The 16,739-nt window shown below is 37.5% G+C and overlaps 1 protein-coding gene across 2 annotated transcripts in view; it reads right to left on the bottom strand.

Moving 5' to 3' along the window:
* Positions 1-328: 328 nt before the first annotated feature.
* Positions 329-16,739, bottom strand: part of LOC127647045 (phosphoinositide 3-kinase regulatory subunit 5-like) — a 41,926-nt gene continuing 25,515 nt past the window's right edge. Inside the window, exons 7-18 of one of the 2 annotated variants that reach the window (XM_052131111.1) lie at positions 13,580-13,754; positions 12,807-12,975; positions 12,167-12,235; positions 11,088-11,953; positions 10,024-10,149; positions 9,563-9,694; positions 9,023-9,116; positions 7,700-7,776; positions 7,499-7,592; positions 7,228-7,310; positions 5,712-5,827; positions 329-2,069 (exon numbers count right to left, since the gene is read on the bottom strand). In XM_052131111.1, coding sequence (XP_051987071.1) covers positions 1,922-2,069; positions 5,712-5,827; positions 7,228-7,310; positions 7,499-7,592; positions 7,700-7,776; positions 9,023-9,116; positions 9,563-9,694; positions 10,024-10,149; positions 11,088-11,953; positions 12,167-12,235; positions 12,807-12,975; positions 13,580-13,754 — 2,149 coding nt within the window. In that variant the 3' untranslated portion in view covers positions 329-1,921. The remainder of the gene's footprint in view (positions 2,070-5,711; positions 5,828-7,227; positions 7,311-7,498; positions 7,593-7,699; positions 7,777-9,022; positions 9,117-9,562; positions 9,695-10,023; positions 10,150-11,087; positions 11,954-12,166; positions 12,236-12,806; positions 12,976-13,579; positions 13,755-16,739) is intronic. The other variant, XM_052131112.1, reaches the window with a different exon arrangement.

Consider the following 16,739-nt stretch of genomic DNA (forward strand, 5'->3'; position numbering starts at 1 on the left):
AGCTGTTGAATTGAAAAGAAGGACTGTATTCTGCAAATATCAACTGTTTGTGTTCAAAGGAAGAAATAAAATAATACGGGTTGAGAACAACATAAGGGTGTTTTTTTTCATGGAGCACACAAAAAGAGATGTTAAGCAAAGTGTTCTTGTGGCTCTTTTCCATAAGAATAAAGAAGATGCTAATCTAGAGCTGCCAATCTCCAAAAAGGCACCATAAAAGAAGTCATTATGACTTGTGGAAGAATTACATTCACAGTTTCTCTTATGATTTTGATGTAGATGCATACTTCAGAAAGAATACACAAAGAATTCAATCAGAAAGTGGTTTTATTTAATATATATTTAATTTGACTTGTTACATTGGACAAATATAAAGCAATTAAGACAAATATAAAGCACCTTAAAGTCACATAGAAAGTACCGCATTACTTCTCTTGGTTTCCAGGATAAAATTTAAGTTCCTTCGGCCATCATTTCAGAACCAAAACACCATTTCCAGCAACATTGTCACAAAAAATTATGTGTACTATGTCTGAAAATTGAATATAACTGCAATGTTACATATACATTAAGACAGAAATGATTAAAACAAAATTATAATTTGGCCATAGATAGAGGGATGAAAATACCTCAATTTACTTTAAATGTTTTTCAATAAAAACACATACAACATTTGTACATTGTACACATCTGCTTGGTAATCTTTCTAAAATATATAAAATGTATAAGTGTTTCTAAAGCAACCTGAGAAGAAACAGACATTATAAAAAATTACTGTTTTGATAATTATGCTAATCATTTTAGGAGGTAAATATAAACATATCACACATTTGACCTATTTTTTCTAAAATGAAAGGTTTTAACTTACAGTGTTTTACAAACTATGCCAGTATTACAATGTACTTTTTGAACTATTTTGTGCTAGGCTCTCATTTCTCTTTTTTTTCACTGCCAGTGATACCCTATGATATTGTGTTTACCCACCACTCGTCAGCGTCCAGAGGCTATAAGTTTGTACTGGTTTACAGCGACCTCTGTTGGCCTAAAGACCAAACTACAATAATATGTATTTAATTAGGGCAGGTTTCTGAAGATTGCCAGTTATCTTCAAATATATGACTTTAAATAGTGGAGAAGCTATACAAATATCTACAAAAATAACTGAGAACAGAAAACTTTGTCAGGACTAAAAACTGAGGCACTGTCTAATTTCTCTGGCAAGACAAACAAAAGTTTAAATAAACAACTTGAGATTAAAAGATTTAAAAGCAATAAACATTTCCTGAGTATTTTGAGTATAGCTACAGTCATATATACAAACATATTATTACATATTCCACAGTGCTTAATTAGGCGCTGTTTAATATGACAGTGCAAGAAAGATGATAGAACGAAAATTGTTTTCATAGTTAGAGCTCCAGTCTGGTTCTGTGAGGGCCAGGACAAGCCCCAGTACCAAACCAATCTACATTATAACATCCAGTTCAAAAGTACCCAACCATGGTTAAGGATGACTGAGGTTTTAGCTGATAACCATATTCAAATGTTGGTCACAGAGAGCAGATCTGTATCATTCCTATGTGCTATGCCAGTTGAGTCCCACTTGTCCACAGAATTATATTCAGTAGGATGCATCTCAGGCAAAAACATCTGAATCTCGGAAGTTTGATACAAACAACTCCAGCATTTGTGGATATATTACCTCTAATGTAATAACAGATAACACTTTTATCCAAACATGTATCTTAGATTATGTCCTGAGTTAAGTGTTATAAGTGTTAGGATGTAGGCCGTAGTATTTTGGGATAAGATGATAAATCCTGAAATATATTTAGGCAGAGTGGATAGCTGGTCTATATGGGTATAGTTTTAGCTAGATGTGAGTCTTCTCTTTGGCTGGAGGTTTGGGCTCAAGCCTGCTCTAAGGCTGAGGTCCACTGAAAGTGGCAACTGGAAGGCAAAGCAGAGAGCAGAAGGTTGGGTGCAGAGGCTGGATTTGAGACGAGAACACCCTTCCTCTTGTCCAGTCATCTGAACCATCCAGCTTATAACAAACTGATACCTCACACCTGCATACAGAGAGATCATTTCAATGGGTAGTTTGACAGAAAGTTGAATCATGTCATTGAATGTGCTAAATGGAGCTGACTTCCCAAATGCTTGCATATTACAGTCTAGGCAATAATTTCTCGTAAAATATAATATGTTCTACCTAGGCATTCATTTACTATTTATGTAACTCTATAACATGCAAATATGTCGTTTTTTTTTAAGTATGCCACCAAGAGTTATGTAACGAGGAATATGAGGCACAATCAAAAACTTTTCTGTTTCTTGTTTGAAAAAAGTATTTCATATAATGGCAATTTCTCAGTGGACAGGACTGTGTTTAACAACTGAATGTTTAAAATAATTTGACATAGTTGTTACTTAATGTTAAAAAATAAATCACTTAAAAAATGAAAATTCTCTCATCGTTTATTCACTTTCATGCTATCCCCGATGTGAATGACTTTCTTCTGCTGAACACAAACAAAGATTTGTAGATTTGTAGATGTACTTTCGTTACATTTTAATACAAATAAATATAATGTATTTCCTTCTTTTAGTTTCTGTCTGACTTGCATTTGAGGAGTAAATATTGATCAGGTGAGGTTTTGTTTATTCAGTTGCCATGACAACTAGGTTTGCGCATACACACCTTCCAAGGACTTTTGAGAACATAGCGCAAAAATGCGATGCTACTGCCTGGATTAATTGAATCAGACAGTTTTGCCTAATCCGGGAAGTAGCATCGCAATTTCGCGCTATGTTCTCAGAAGTCCTTGGAAGGAGTATATGCACAAACCTAGTTGTGTTGCGGGACAAGGGTGGAGGGGAGAACTATTATTGTAAGACTGTGGTTTTGTAGTTCTAACGGAGTGCTTTATGGGTAGTGAAGTCCGGGGGAAAAAGCGTGGTCGTAGTGTTGCTCTGTAAATATATGGGAGAGCCATAGAGTTGTTCTGTTACATTCTCTTGAACCACCCGGGAATTTATGTTCACTGCAATACAGCAGATTTATTGTATGGATATGTGCTGAAGAAATAAATGCGGCATGTTTGGGATAATCCGGTACAACTCATCATTTATATGAACATGAACTAAACAAACTGTTACACACAGCTGCTGAGAGCACCGCTGGGGTAGAAGGTAACACTGGGGGCTCGTCTTGGGATAAGTTTGTCACATTTGGTGAGTCATATGGACATTCTGGATTATATTGTGAAGCAGATGTTATCAGAGAGAGAGAAAGCAAAAATGATGGATGTTCGTGAGAAAACGGGGATGACAAGAAAATATTCCAATGTAAATATGAGCAGTCAGTTGAACTCTGCTATGTCTGTAATGGCAGAGAATGAGGAAAAACGTATGCCCATCTCATTCACGGACTGGTTAAATGAATTGGATGTTCAATTGTCAAGGACTGACAGTAATAATAATCCATTTAAGACAAGTTTTGCCCCGTGCCCTCAATCAGCTCCAGTTTACAGGCCCGCATATTGCTATGAGTCGCATCAGCGAACAATGAGAGAAAACAACCCATTTAAAAGCAGGGTGGGAAATGAGTTTATGCATGACAGTGGAATTGATACACCATGTTTTATACAGAGCACTCCAGCGAATCTGAACTACCCACACGCCACGTGCAAAGAGCTAGAAGCTAAACAAATGTCACAATACATAACACCAATGAACGCCGTTCATGTCAACATGATAATTGTACAGTTGCTGTGAGAATAAGGAAAGGAGTCATTGCCGGGTTTCTCCAGCCTGCGGATGTTGTACGAGTCACCAACTCAGAGCTGCCATCTGCAAGCCCAAACTCCATGGCTGTTCCAAGTCATCTACAGTCCCTGTATGCAGAGAGTACAGTGGGTCTTGGGGAAGCAGACAAACGTGAGCTGGCAGAGCTCCTTAGTGCCTATGGGGATGTTTTCTCAACTGGACCGACAGACCTTGGTCGCACTAACCTGGTGCAACACGACATTCAAACCCGGCCGGGTCCGCCAGTGAAACAGCAGCCAAAGAGAATGGCTTTCGAGAAACAGCAAAATGCTGATAACCAGATCCAGCAAAATCTTGACACTGGCTTAGCTGTCCCTAGCCATAGCAGCTGGGCTTCGCCAATTGATATGGTACAAAAGAAAGACCAGACCTACCGACTGTGTGTGGATTACAGAATTCTGAATGAATGCACTATTAAAGACGCTTACCCACTTCCACGAATCCAGGATACCCTGGATACACAGTCCAATGCGAAATGGTTCAGCACCTTAGATCTAGCCTCAGGCTATTGGCAAGTGGAGTTGACTCCAGAGGCTCGACAGGCAGCCGCGTTCTGCAGTAGGAAGGGGCTTTTTGAGCGGAATGTGATGCCTTTTGGTCTTTGCAATGCCCTGGCAACGTTCCAACGCTTAATGGATCGTGTCTTGGCTGGAATGTAATGGGAAATCTGCCTGGTCTATTTCAACGACATCATCGTGCTGGAAAAGGATGTCAAGGAAATGATTCAGCGCCTAGCGCAGGTGTTCGAGAGGTTACGTCAGGCCAACCTCAAATTGAAGCCCGCCAAGTGTTGTCTCTTTCGCCGACAGGTGATTTACCTGGGACACATTGTTTCGGAGGAGGGCATTGCCACTGACCCTCAGAAAGTGCAGAAGATTCAAGAATGACCACAGCCCACCAATGTTAATGAAATTTGGCAATTCATTGGTTTGGCGTCTTACTACAGACGTTTTGTTAGAGAGTTGCCAAGAACTGCTGAGAGCGCCACTGGGGTAAAAGGTAACAGTTGTCATGGCAACTGAATAAACAAAACCTCGCCTGGTCAATATTTACTTGTCATCAGAATAAGGTAAATGCCCTGGCTATTGTAATCTATTGTGCTGTAGGTGTTTTGGGTTAAGTTTTAAAACTGAATGATATCAACATTGAACATTATTATATATATTTTTATTAATTAGAAGATGAATTCCATGTAGGGATACATGCAGTAGTCACAACAAGCATTTTCTTATTTTAAATGAAACTGTGTTTTTTTAGTTGGTAGATCTTATTGAGTTGGTCATTTAAAAGTAGATCATCACACAAAAAAGTGTGAGCACCCCTGGTCTATACAATACAAGTGAATGGTGATCAGGCCATTGAAGCTCCAAAAAGGAGATCAAGTCAGCATAAATGTAATCCATACGACTCCAGTGGTTTAATCAATGTCTTCTGAAGCTATCCAGTTGCTTTTGGATGAGAACAGACCAAAATATAACTCCTTTTCCACTGTACATCTTGCCATTGAAGTCTCTAGGCATGATCATGATATCAAATTAGCACTTTCTATAGAGTACTAGGAAGTGTAATCAAGCGTGAAATCATGACCGTGCAATGGCAAGATGTACAGCGAAAAATATTATTTAATATTTTCTTCTGTTCACATCCAAAACCAACATTGATTAAACCCCTGGATTCTGTTAATGCTGATTTTATCTGCTTTTTGGAGCTTCAAAGGCCTAATCACCATTTACTTGCATTGTATGGACCAACGAGCCGAGATATTCATCTGAAAATCATTGTTTGTGTTCTGCAGAAGAAAGTCATTCACATCTTAAATGGCATGAGGGTGAATAAATGATGAGATAATTTTTATTTTTGGGTGAACTAATCCTTTAACATACCTGGTCACACTCTGTATAATTTTCTTCTCATCTTGGTCCAGACAAACTGCAAATGTGGTGTCATAAGTTCCACTAACCTGAACCTTATCCACTTTTACTTGTGTGGTGGTGAGTTGCTGAAACATAAACGCCAAACAACAGTGATATCAATATCTGAATGAAATGAGTAGTTCAACCTAAATTGAGAAATCTGTGTGAATTTCATTCTTTAAGGCAGAACACAAAATTAGAAAATTGTATGAAATGTTCCAGTCTGTCATTTCATTTACAAGTCTTCTGAGTCCATACAATAGTTTTGTTGAGAAGCAACACAAACTGGAAGTCATTTTTCAGTAAAAGTCTTGATGTCCATTGGGACATGAGCGATATGAGACATGAACGATAAGCTCGTTCACAGTAGCTTGAGCAAATCAACTTTAGTGTGATGCCATATCAACTGCCATTGTATTGAAAATATGGACTGAGATATTAATTCAGATGTATCCTTTTGTGTTCCACAGAAGAAAGAAAGGTTTGGAGCTGGTTTTGAAATGTCATGAGTGACTAAATTAGGCCCGGGCAGTATGGCGATATAATTAGTGGTGATGTTATAAAGTTTCAACCGGTAGAGATTTTTCTATACAGTCTATATAGAGGTATGTATATATATATGTGTGCCCAATGCTCCACATGAGACTGACAGTGAGAGAGATGAAAAAACAGAGAGAAAGATGGAGAAAGTGGGACGATTTTGAAACAAGACAAATGCAGGAGGAAGAAATATTTTTGCATTAAAAGGTGCCATTTTCTAACATTCTTAGATAAGAAAGCTCTTTCTGATGCAGATACACAGCACACACAGGGAGAGAAAGAGATGGAGAGAGAGATAGAGATATAGAGAGAAAGCCTTATGTTATATTCACTTTACATTCTAAAAGAAAATGAGAAGGTTAATAAAATAATAAAACGCACCATTCTCCCTTCACTATAAGCCCTTCTATTTGGAAAACCAATTCATCTTTAAATACAATTGTAGAGCTCTGTAATTGGAATTCTTCCTAGTATAAAATCTATTGTAGAGCTCTTTAATTAAATGATTTGATTTTTACAAGTGAAAAATACAATTACAAGGAGTAATGCTCAGAGCATTAAAAGCTCAATCGGCTTGCAATATAACACTTTCTAGTAAAAAACTATTTAATAATGCAACAAAATTATCAGAAGTAATGTACAGTTAGTGTGTGGTGTAACTGAACCAAAGGCTAACCACTCATACTGTAAAAATGAAAGTTTGACTTACACCAAAAAACACAAATGTGTGAAAACATGAGCCATATCGTGTAAACTGGTAGAGAAAGGTATAGGCCTTTACAGTAAAACCCAAAATGTTTGCTCTTGGCAAAATATTTTGTTGTTTGTCAACTGCTACAAATTGGTGCAGAAACCACATATGAGAAGTAACTAGGTGTTTGTGCCAAGTTTGTTTTGTGCTGTTTAAAACCACAGCTCAGTTCTCCCATGCTTCCTTCCTGCTTACCTGATTGTAGCCTTTCTTTGATTTAGAGTTCTGTCTCTTTAGCACTTCTGTCATTGTCAAATGAAGGCACTCCATTTTAGAATCTAAACAAACGAAAAATAATTAAGCATTTACACTATTTAATTTACAGAGATTTACACTAATGATCAACAATTTGTTGAGTCAGAAAACAGCTAAATGTTTTGCTGCATTTGAGAACATTTTAAATGTTTTAAATTATATTAGAATTAAAATGTGTTTTAAAATTTTTTTTGTCTTTAATAAGATCTACCTAGTTCCTCAGGATTCCTGCAGGCTTTTAGCAGGTTTATAGAAGTGCAGGACTTCTCTGCCCTCGTTTTCTGACTCCTGCCACTGATATGTACCTGTATTTGGAGAAAGAAAGAGAGAGCAATAATGAGAAATTCTGTTATGGTATCGCATGATTACTCCATAATATATAAAATACAAATACAGGTAAGGTTCATCTTACTCTGTTGTAAGTGACTTCCAGTGACAAAGGAACCGCCTCACGGTCTCCATCAATGCCAAACCTCTTACTTGCAGCACCTGAAAAATAAGAACAGATTTTAACATTTCAAAACAGTAATCGCTAACATTCAGATAAGTGTTTTTCAATGATTGATTCTTAAAGGAATTGTCTGAGTTAAATTAAATTTAAGCTCAACTTACAGCATACAAATGTTGACAATCACAAAAAATTATATTGACTCGTTCCTCATTTATTAAAAAAATAAAAATGTGTGGTTACATTAAGGCACTTACCATGGAAGTTAATGGGACAAGTCTATAAATGTTAAAATTCACACTTTTTTAAAAGTATATCAACAAGACGTAAACATTTACATCATAATATGATTTTAGTGTGATAAAATGTCTATTCTACATGGTTTTAGTGTGATAAAATGTCTATTCTACATGGGTTTAGAGTGATAAAATGTATATTCTACATGTGTTTAGTGTGATAAAATGTCTATTCTACATGGGTTTAGTGTGATAAAATGTCTATTCTACATGGTTTTAGTGTTGTAAAATTTCTATTCTACATGGTTTCAGTGAGATATTGCATAGTGGAATGTGTTATATTATCGTCAATACTGGATATAACTATACACAGATAAGGTCAGTAAGTGATTTTATCACGCCAACACGTATAAAGTTTACATCTTGTGGCTATACTTTTGAAACAGTGTGCTGTTTAATGTTTATGGACATGCACCATTCACTTACATTGTCAGTGCTTTGCTGTCACCACAATTATTATTATTATTTATTTTTACATAAAAAGGAATGGGTCTAAAAATAATTTGTGGTAATCAACATTATGCCACAAATGTTGTTGATTTAGCTTAACTTATATTGAACCCAGAGCATTCCTATAAATCCTTAGATTTGCCACACAAAACCTCAAAATGTTATTAGATTTTTGTTAGACTTTATAAATATATAAGTCAATAGGTCACCTTAACTACAGAAGAACAAGATAAGAGTACAATAACAGGATCTGAAATATTCTTCTTCCTTTTTTATAAATTATGTAAATTCAACTTTTAATTAGTCTGAATTTAAGTCTGCACTTGTTCCTCTTTATTAACTTCTGAATATTTTACAAATACTGCTAAATAAGTTAAACACTCAATTAAACACTTGACCAACTAATGCTATGCAGAAAACAGCAAACTGCACAGGGAGAGTGTGTGAAGAAAAATACTCTTAGCGAGGAAGTGTAAGAAGAGATAACAGATTATGATGTTGTGGCTTTTGAAGATGTTCGCTGGTATGTGTCCCGACTCACCCATGGCTTTGATGGCTCTTGTACCAGCTGTGTGACCCAGCTCAAGAGAGTGAACAAACACTTCAGTACTTCTCTCTCCTCCAGCGAGTGTAAACTAAAGCCGAGAACAAGAATAAATATTTAGCCACAACACAGTAAAAACTATCAGCACTTTAGAAACAAACACCATTGTGAAATTATTGGATTACATAACTGTGGTATAATATAGACAGCAGACATTTTACAAAAGAGAATTTATAAAGTTAGAGCCCTTAAAAGATTAATGAAATTCTGTAGTGTCAATAGTTAACACCAAGTCACATAAGAAAACATATGTAGGTTTTATAGAGCTTAAAACTACTTTTAATTTGCAAGTATCCAGCAAAATTATGTCCTCACTGAACTTAGAATCAAGTGGGCCTCCAGGTTAACTTTATACATAGTAGACTTGGAACTTAAAACTCTTGAATAAAATTATATTGTGTAGTTTTTAAAGAATTTGACTGAAACTGCCACATATTGAGGAAGTGACATTATAATTGTGTATGTTGTTTTATTAACCTCTGCATGGTAGAGTTGAATGAGTGTGGAGTGGGTGGCATGGCGGCAGTAATATAGCACCAGATCAGCAAAGATCGGTAAACGCTCCTCACCAGTGCCTTCACACAAATCTGACTCGATCTTTGATGTTTGCTGTTAAGGCAGAAAACGTTTGACATGAATATTTTAGTGAGCCATTTGATAAAGAGCTTCTTATTGGCTGTGGTGATAATCAAAACTACACAAAACACACTTTCACACACATACTGTATGAGGTTCCTCATTTATATGAGTGCTTCTATGGTATTTGGTTTTGTGTGTGTGTGTGTGTGGTACACAAATATGCACTGCCAAAAGTGTGCTTCCACGAAAATAATGAAAGATGTTTGTTCTTTTTACATTATTTGAATATGTGTGTATTCTGTGTTCATGTGAAAGAGAGAAAGCAATTCTGAGGGGAAAAGTCTATGAGAGAGTCTCACCTGGCACACCACATTAGCGGGCAGCTCTAGCAAGTTCAGAATGTTACGCTCATACCAGGGGTCGAGCATTCCCAGTAGACTTGCGATGTCATTAGTGCTGTCCTCTATGCCGTTCACACTGCAATCCTGTCAACAAATGACAAACAATACTGCTATATTAATATTCATCTAATTATCTGGACTAACAATGAATGAAAACAAAAAAAAAAACATTTTTTGTTGGATTTGCCTTAAGATCTCTGCAAAACTAAGGCTGTGTCAGAAAGTTGAAAACTGCTATATATGGAGGTAGGAAAGCAACAAGACATGTTTTAATTGAATATTTGCATCACATCCTGTGTACTAAAACACCTTAATTTGGCGTTTTATTTATTTAAACATAAATAAAATCTGTCTACAATCATTAGCAGCGCTGGGTAAGTTACTTAAAAATAGTAAACCACTACAAATTAATCATTATTTATCTAAAATTGTAATCGGATTGCTTTACAAATTACTTCATTGATAAAGTCATCACATTACTAATTACTTTACTTTTAACATACTTCCTAAAACACTTTTCTGCACAACGGCCATAGTTTGTGTATTCTACTTAAATAATATATTAAAAATAAGCATAAACCTATAATAAGTATATTATATTTTATTATAATTAATTGAAAGTGAATAACTGTAATCTGAGTACAAGTCTTTTAAAATGTTATATATTACACTACCTTTTTTGACTAAAATGTAATTAGATTACAGTGAAAAATTACTTTGTAATTGGATTACACCCAACACTGATCCTGAGCATGTGGTTTGGCGGTTGTTGAAAAAAAAAAAGTCACCTAATGGAGCAGTCGAATGGAGTAAATTTTCAACTTATGACTTATGAGAAATAAGCATTGCAGTCACTAAATATCTGCATGTTATCTCTGACTTTAATTCTTTGTAGATCATAAGACATTATGGTGCCTTTGACAACTGTTACGGTACCATCATACAAAAATATTGCCTGTGAAGTCACTGAATGACTGGGCAGTGAGGCAGCAGCCTTAGGTCTTGTACTTGATTTCACTCACTGTGCTAGAGATGGCTGTTTTCAATGGACTTGCTGAGAGCTGCAGTGTAGAACCAGGGTTCCTCAAGGTAAAGCTGACTGGAGCTGTATCCCTCCTCACGGGCACAAAAAAAAACCTCATTCTGAAAGCTTTGGTAAGATGCGGACAGTCTCTCTCTTTTTTCCTCAAACTGCTATATGCTCGGGCGACCCTTCCTGCCACGTGATCTGCCCCAAACACCACCACTCTGACCAGAGTGGCCCCCGTTGGGCCTTCCTCATCATCGCTACTCAGAATGGGTCTTCTCCTGTAGCAAACATACTGCAGCTGCGAGAGGGGGCCTGTTGGAAATCCCTCAGAGCTTCGCAGTCGGACCTGCTGTGGTAGAGAATTGGATCTCTTAGAGCGGACGGCTACCACTAACTCTTTAGCCTCAGGGCTGCCCAGGCTCTTGGCTCGACAGAGAGAGTTGCTGCTGCGAGGTTTGAAGAGTCGCGAGAGACGCTGTGAAAAGCGTGCGCTGCTTTTAATCTTAGAGGTAGACACTACGCTCACACTGTCCTCCTCTACATCCTCACAGAAGTCACTGTCTGTGCCTGAAGCTTGAGAAGAAGATGAGAGTGTAGAGAGGGGAGAACATTCGGAGGAAGCGACTGACAGAGTGGAGAACATGGAGTCTTTGGAGGCCGTGGAGAGGGATGACACAGTGGAGAAAGTTGAGGCTCGATAGTCAATGCAACCGTTTGATACAAATCTCTCCATCTCGTCCAAGTCCTCATCTTCATCATCTTCCACATCAACATTGTCATCGTCCTCCTCCCCCATGTCCTCAGGCATCTGACATAAGGTTATGTCACTCTCTATGTCTAAAAGGTGGTTTAGAACATCTATAAAAAAACAAATAAAAAAACATGACTCAGAAGGTCATATTTAGATTGATGTTTCATTTCCAACACTTTATACCCCCTAGTGACTTTTCAAACTAAACCAAAGTTATTGGAAATCAATCTCCCAGTGTTTATAATTCCAAAACAGACAAACTAATGTTTGAATAAGCCCAGGGTAGAAAACGGAGAACTTGTATGGATTCAGGGTCCTACCAAAATTATCCTTGTCCCAATGGAAGGTGTAGCATTTGGCTGCTGAAAGGCTGAGCATCTGAAGAACCCCTGGTGACAAAAACACAATAGAGTCCTTCTCATTAATCAAAAGCCTACTCCAAACTCATCACTCATCCCCAAATGGCGAAATAGTGGCATCAGCTTTTTTGCCAAATAGTGGTCATCCATCTTGGGTAATAAGATTTATAAGCGTGGGTGCCAATGTGTAATATCTACATTAGTCAGCTAGCTCTACAACTGTTGACCAGACAAATAGTCTAGCAAGTTACCAGGCATCAAACGTGGGATGTCCCAGGATGAGAACACCAATTCACATACTGTATGATGTAGCATAAATAAAGTGTGTATGCATGGTACCTTATTATTTATTAATATGATTAATAGCTTATGAATAGTAATTGATGGTGTGATTTTAGATTAAAAATGACTTTTGATAACAACTTTCATCATGCAGTTTATATGAAAGTGTTAATGGAATTAAAACAATAATAGGATCACAGAATACTCATGTTTTATTAGTAATAGGATTGACAGAAGGGCCACAGAGTGTTTACTAGTAACTAGTCAAAACACATTTGGTGGCTGTGAGGTGGGCTGGAAATAGGAAGTGAGACTGTACCATCTGATGTCGTGCCACTGGAGGCTGGAATGCCAAGTTTGTCCCGCAATGCTTCTAGGCCTCCCACAACATGTTCTCGAGCTTTAGTTATGTTCGTCATCATTGCCGCAGACTCTAGAAGGTCACTCACTGAGGAGAGGATCTGTGCCAACTCATCATCACTAACGGACTGAAAAGGAACCGACTTAGTCATGTATGCTCTTTTTATCATGAGTCAATCAGTGTTAGATTTTGATAAATGCATAGCTGTTTAGCAAATTAATTTTCAAATTGATGAATTTCCATCTGTCTATACTTTACCTTATCAGCCACCCACATAGGAGTCATTTACTCACACGCCCACTTATATTTCACTCCACACACTTACCAAATGCTCGCTTAAACACCCACAAACCGATAGGACTACACATACATATGCATCCAATCATAATTTGTAACAATTGTTTTTGTATTCAACTAATTATTATTATTATTATTATTATTATTATTACTACAATTATTAAGATATTTTCCTCATGGGGACTATCAAATGATCTCCACAATGTAGGTGATTTCAGGTTTTACTATCCCTGTGGGGACGTTTGGTCCCCACAATGAAGGCAAAATCTGAACCAAACACACACATAACTACAGTATATATCAACGAAAAATAAAAAAATCTTATGAAGAAAGCCAGCCATTCCACATACACAAGTTGTGCCTTGTGTTTTGTTTGCAATGTCATAAATGGTTAAAATTGTTTGTGTTTGCAGTTGCTCTTTAGTGTGGTGTACCTGTAAAGCATGGCTGATGGTCTGTAGTGGGTATTTATTTCCAAGCACTGACTGGTAGCTGTGTTTAATGAGTGTAATGCTGCTCTCTCTCTCGGAGACCTCTGCTCCACTGAGCTGTTCCGCCACAGACAGGAACTCAGCAGGCACCTCAGCCGGATTCATCAACAACACTGTACTGCAGTAGAGAAGAAAGCAGAAAACATCACCGTAGTGACGCAGAAACAGATAAAACAGCAGCCCTGTGTCCTCAGAAGACCTGCACCCTCAATGTTGCTAGTGTTTATGAACTGAATGGTGGCAAACCATTTTTTATTTGATTTGCATCTAACAACTCAAGCAACAACATGTGCTTTAAATATATTTATATATATATTTATATATTACTCACCCTCATCCCATCCCAGATGTGTGTGACTTTCTGTCTTCTGCTGAACAAAAACAAAGATTTTTAGAAGAATATCTCAACTCTGTAGGTTCATACAATACAAGTGAAAGGTGATCAAGCTTTTGAAGCTCCAAAAAGCAGATATAGTCAGCACATAATCCATACTTCATTAGTTTAATAAATGTCTTCTTAAGCGATCCAGTTGGTTTTGGGTGAGAACAGACCAAAATATACCTCCTTTTTCACTGTATATTTTGCCATTGCTGTATCTAGGCACAATCATGATTTAAAACTCAGTTACACTTCCTAGTGCTTGGAGCATGTGCAGAGTGCTAGATGGCGCTATAGGAAGTGTAATCGAGCTTGAAATCATGATCGCCAAGGAGATTGCTGGATTATGTTTATGCTGACTTTTTCTGCCATTTGGACTTTCAAAGGCCTGAACACCATTCACCTGCACTGTAAGGCTATACAGAGCTGAGATATTCTTCTAAATATATTTGTTTGTGTTCTACAGAAGAAAGAAAGTCATATATATATTTGGAATGAGGGTGAGTAAATGATTAGAGAATTAACATTTTTGGGTAAACTATCCCTTTAAGTCATACTGCTGAGAAATGACATGAGTGTGAGACAATTATGATAGGCAGCTGCATATATGAAAAAAAAAACACCTAACCCTAAAAAAATTCTAACAAAAGGTTTCTCATCTGTTTTTTGTTGTATTAAGTGTCTTAAATAACATACTAAAAGTTTACCAAAGTTTGACCACTAGAAAGGTGTAATTTTCAAGATGGCGTCCAAGATGGGCAGGAATGCCCTTAAAATATCCTAACTCCTTCATTATTTGACCTAGCCAAGTAATATTGGAGTCTAACCCAATGTTTTCTGGGTCTATGAATCCACTGGACTTGTCTAAATTGCACTGACATGATTACAAACTTATGGAATACATGATTTTGTGAGATTACTGTAAGGTTTTATCTTTGTTTGGGGTGAACCAGAGATGTAAAAGATTTAGTCTGTCATGTAACTCCTACTCAGTACGTGTTTTTGGACACATACCCTTTTTTTGCTAAAAAACAGACTTGGCATTCAATGTAAAAGTTATTGCACCCAAAAGTAACTTAAATTGGATTTGTATAACTCTGATCATAAAAAACTCAGAATTAGCCCGAACAGAGGCCTGTGTGTGAACCCCCAAAAATGGTCACTCATTTCAATTTGAATAAGGTAATACATATGTAATGCATCCTCTATAGATGTTTTTGAGTATAAAGGGGGCATTATACTAAACCCAACAGAACAAAATTCACAATTTTCAACAATTGACATTGGAGAAAAAGTACACTCCAAATGCAATTTTGACCATGAGTCATGTTGTTGTAAACCAAGAAACTTGCCCCATTTGCTGTAAAAACTTAAGAGATGGCTCTGATGTGGCTGAGGTTCATCAGAAGGGAGCTGATGGAATCAACAATGCAAGTGTACAAAGAGGTGACGACGTACACATTTCCGCTGGTGAAATAGTACACTCAAAATGTCGACAGAAGTACATAAATAAAAAAGACATTAAAATCCAACAAGAGAATAAAGCTGAGCCACCAAAAAGAAGTGCCAGAGTAGCAACTGGTCCTTTCAACAGCCAAACCGATTGTCTTTTCTGTGGGACTACGATAACACATGGAAGTAAAGACACAAGTAGTGTTAAGACTGATATACTCGCAGAGTCCATTCTTGAGTGTTGTGACAATCGTGCAGATCAATGGGCTTTCACTGTGAAAGGCAGGATTGAGTATTATGGCCGGGATCTACATGCTGCAGACTGTGTTTACCACCACTTATGCAGTAGTAGTTTTCGTAACGGATATAACTTACCGATACAGTTCCAGAAAGACCCAGAGGCACAGCGCAGAAAGTCTGGCCGGCCCAAAAATGAAGATCAGGAGGAGGCATTCATGAAAGTTTGCTCTTACCTCGAGAGTAATGATGAGGAACAGTTGACAATTACATATCTTCGAGACAAAATGAAGGAATCTCTGACAAACCCAGATTCTGAACCATATGGATATCAATACCTCAAGAGGAAATTGAGGGAACAGTACCAAGACAATGTACATTTCACTGAAGGGGAAGGCCTCCATGACATAGTGACAATAAGAGAGAAGACATCACAAATACTACGATCTTATTTCAGCGAACAAGAAAAGGATGAGGAATCCCAGAAACAAGCGATCATTCAAACAGCTGCGCGATTGATCAAAAGTGATATCAAGTCCAATGTCCCATCCGTTACGGATCAGTATCCGAGCACAAAGTCACTTGAGCTTAACTTTGCCCTTTCGTTTGTTCCTGAGACTCTTCGTACACTTTTGAATTGTCTATTTGTGGGTAAGGAGACAAGCCGAAAGGTTGCAGGAATTGGACAGGCAATTGTCCAGGCAGCACGACCACGTGCTGTGGTAGCTCCATTACAACTTGGCCTTGCAGTGCAGGCACATCATATGTATTGGTCAAAATTCCTGGTGGATACCCTTCATGGAATGGGATTTGCTTCATCATACAAGGAAGTTTTGCATTTTGAAAAGAATGCAGCAGATTCAGTTGCCCCAGATATGTTAACGGATGACATAGATGTGCTGGACATGGCACTTCTTTTTGCTGGGGACAATGTTGACCACAACATCCTTACTATTGATGGTAAGGGGACCTTCCACGGAATGGGAATCACAGCAGCAATCACTCCAGGGCGAAAAAAGGATTGTATCATTCCAA

Source organism: Xyrauchen texanus, chromosome 7 (genome assembly GCF_025860055.1).
Source record: "Xyrauchen texanus isolate HMW12.3.18 chromosome 7, RBS_HiC_50CHRs, whole genome shotgun sequence".
NCBI lineage: Eukaryota > Metazoa > Chordata > Actinopteri > Cypriniformes > Catostomidae > Xyrauchen > Xyrauchen texanus.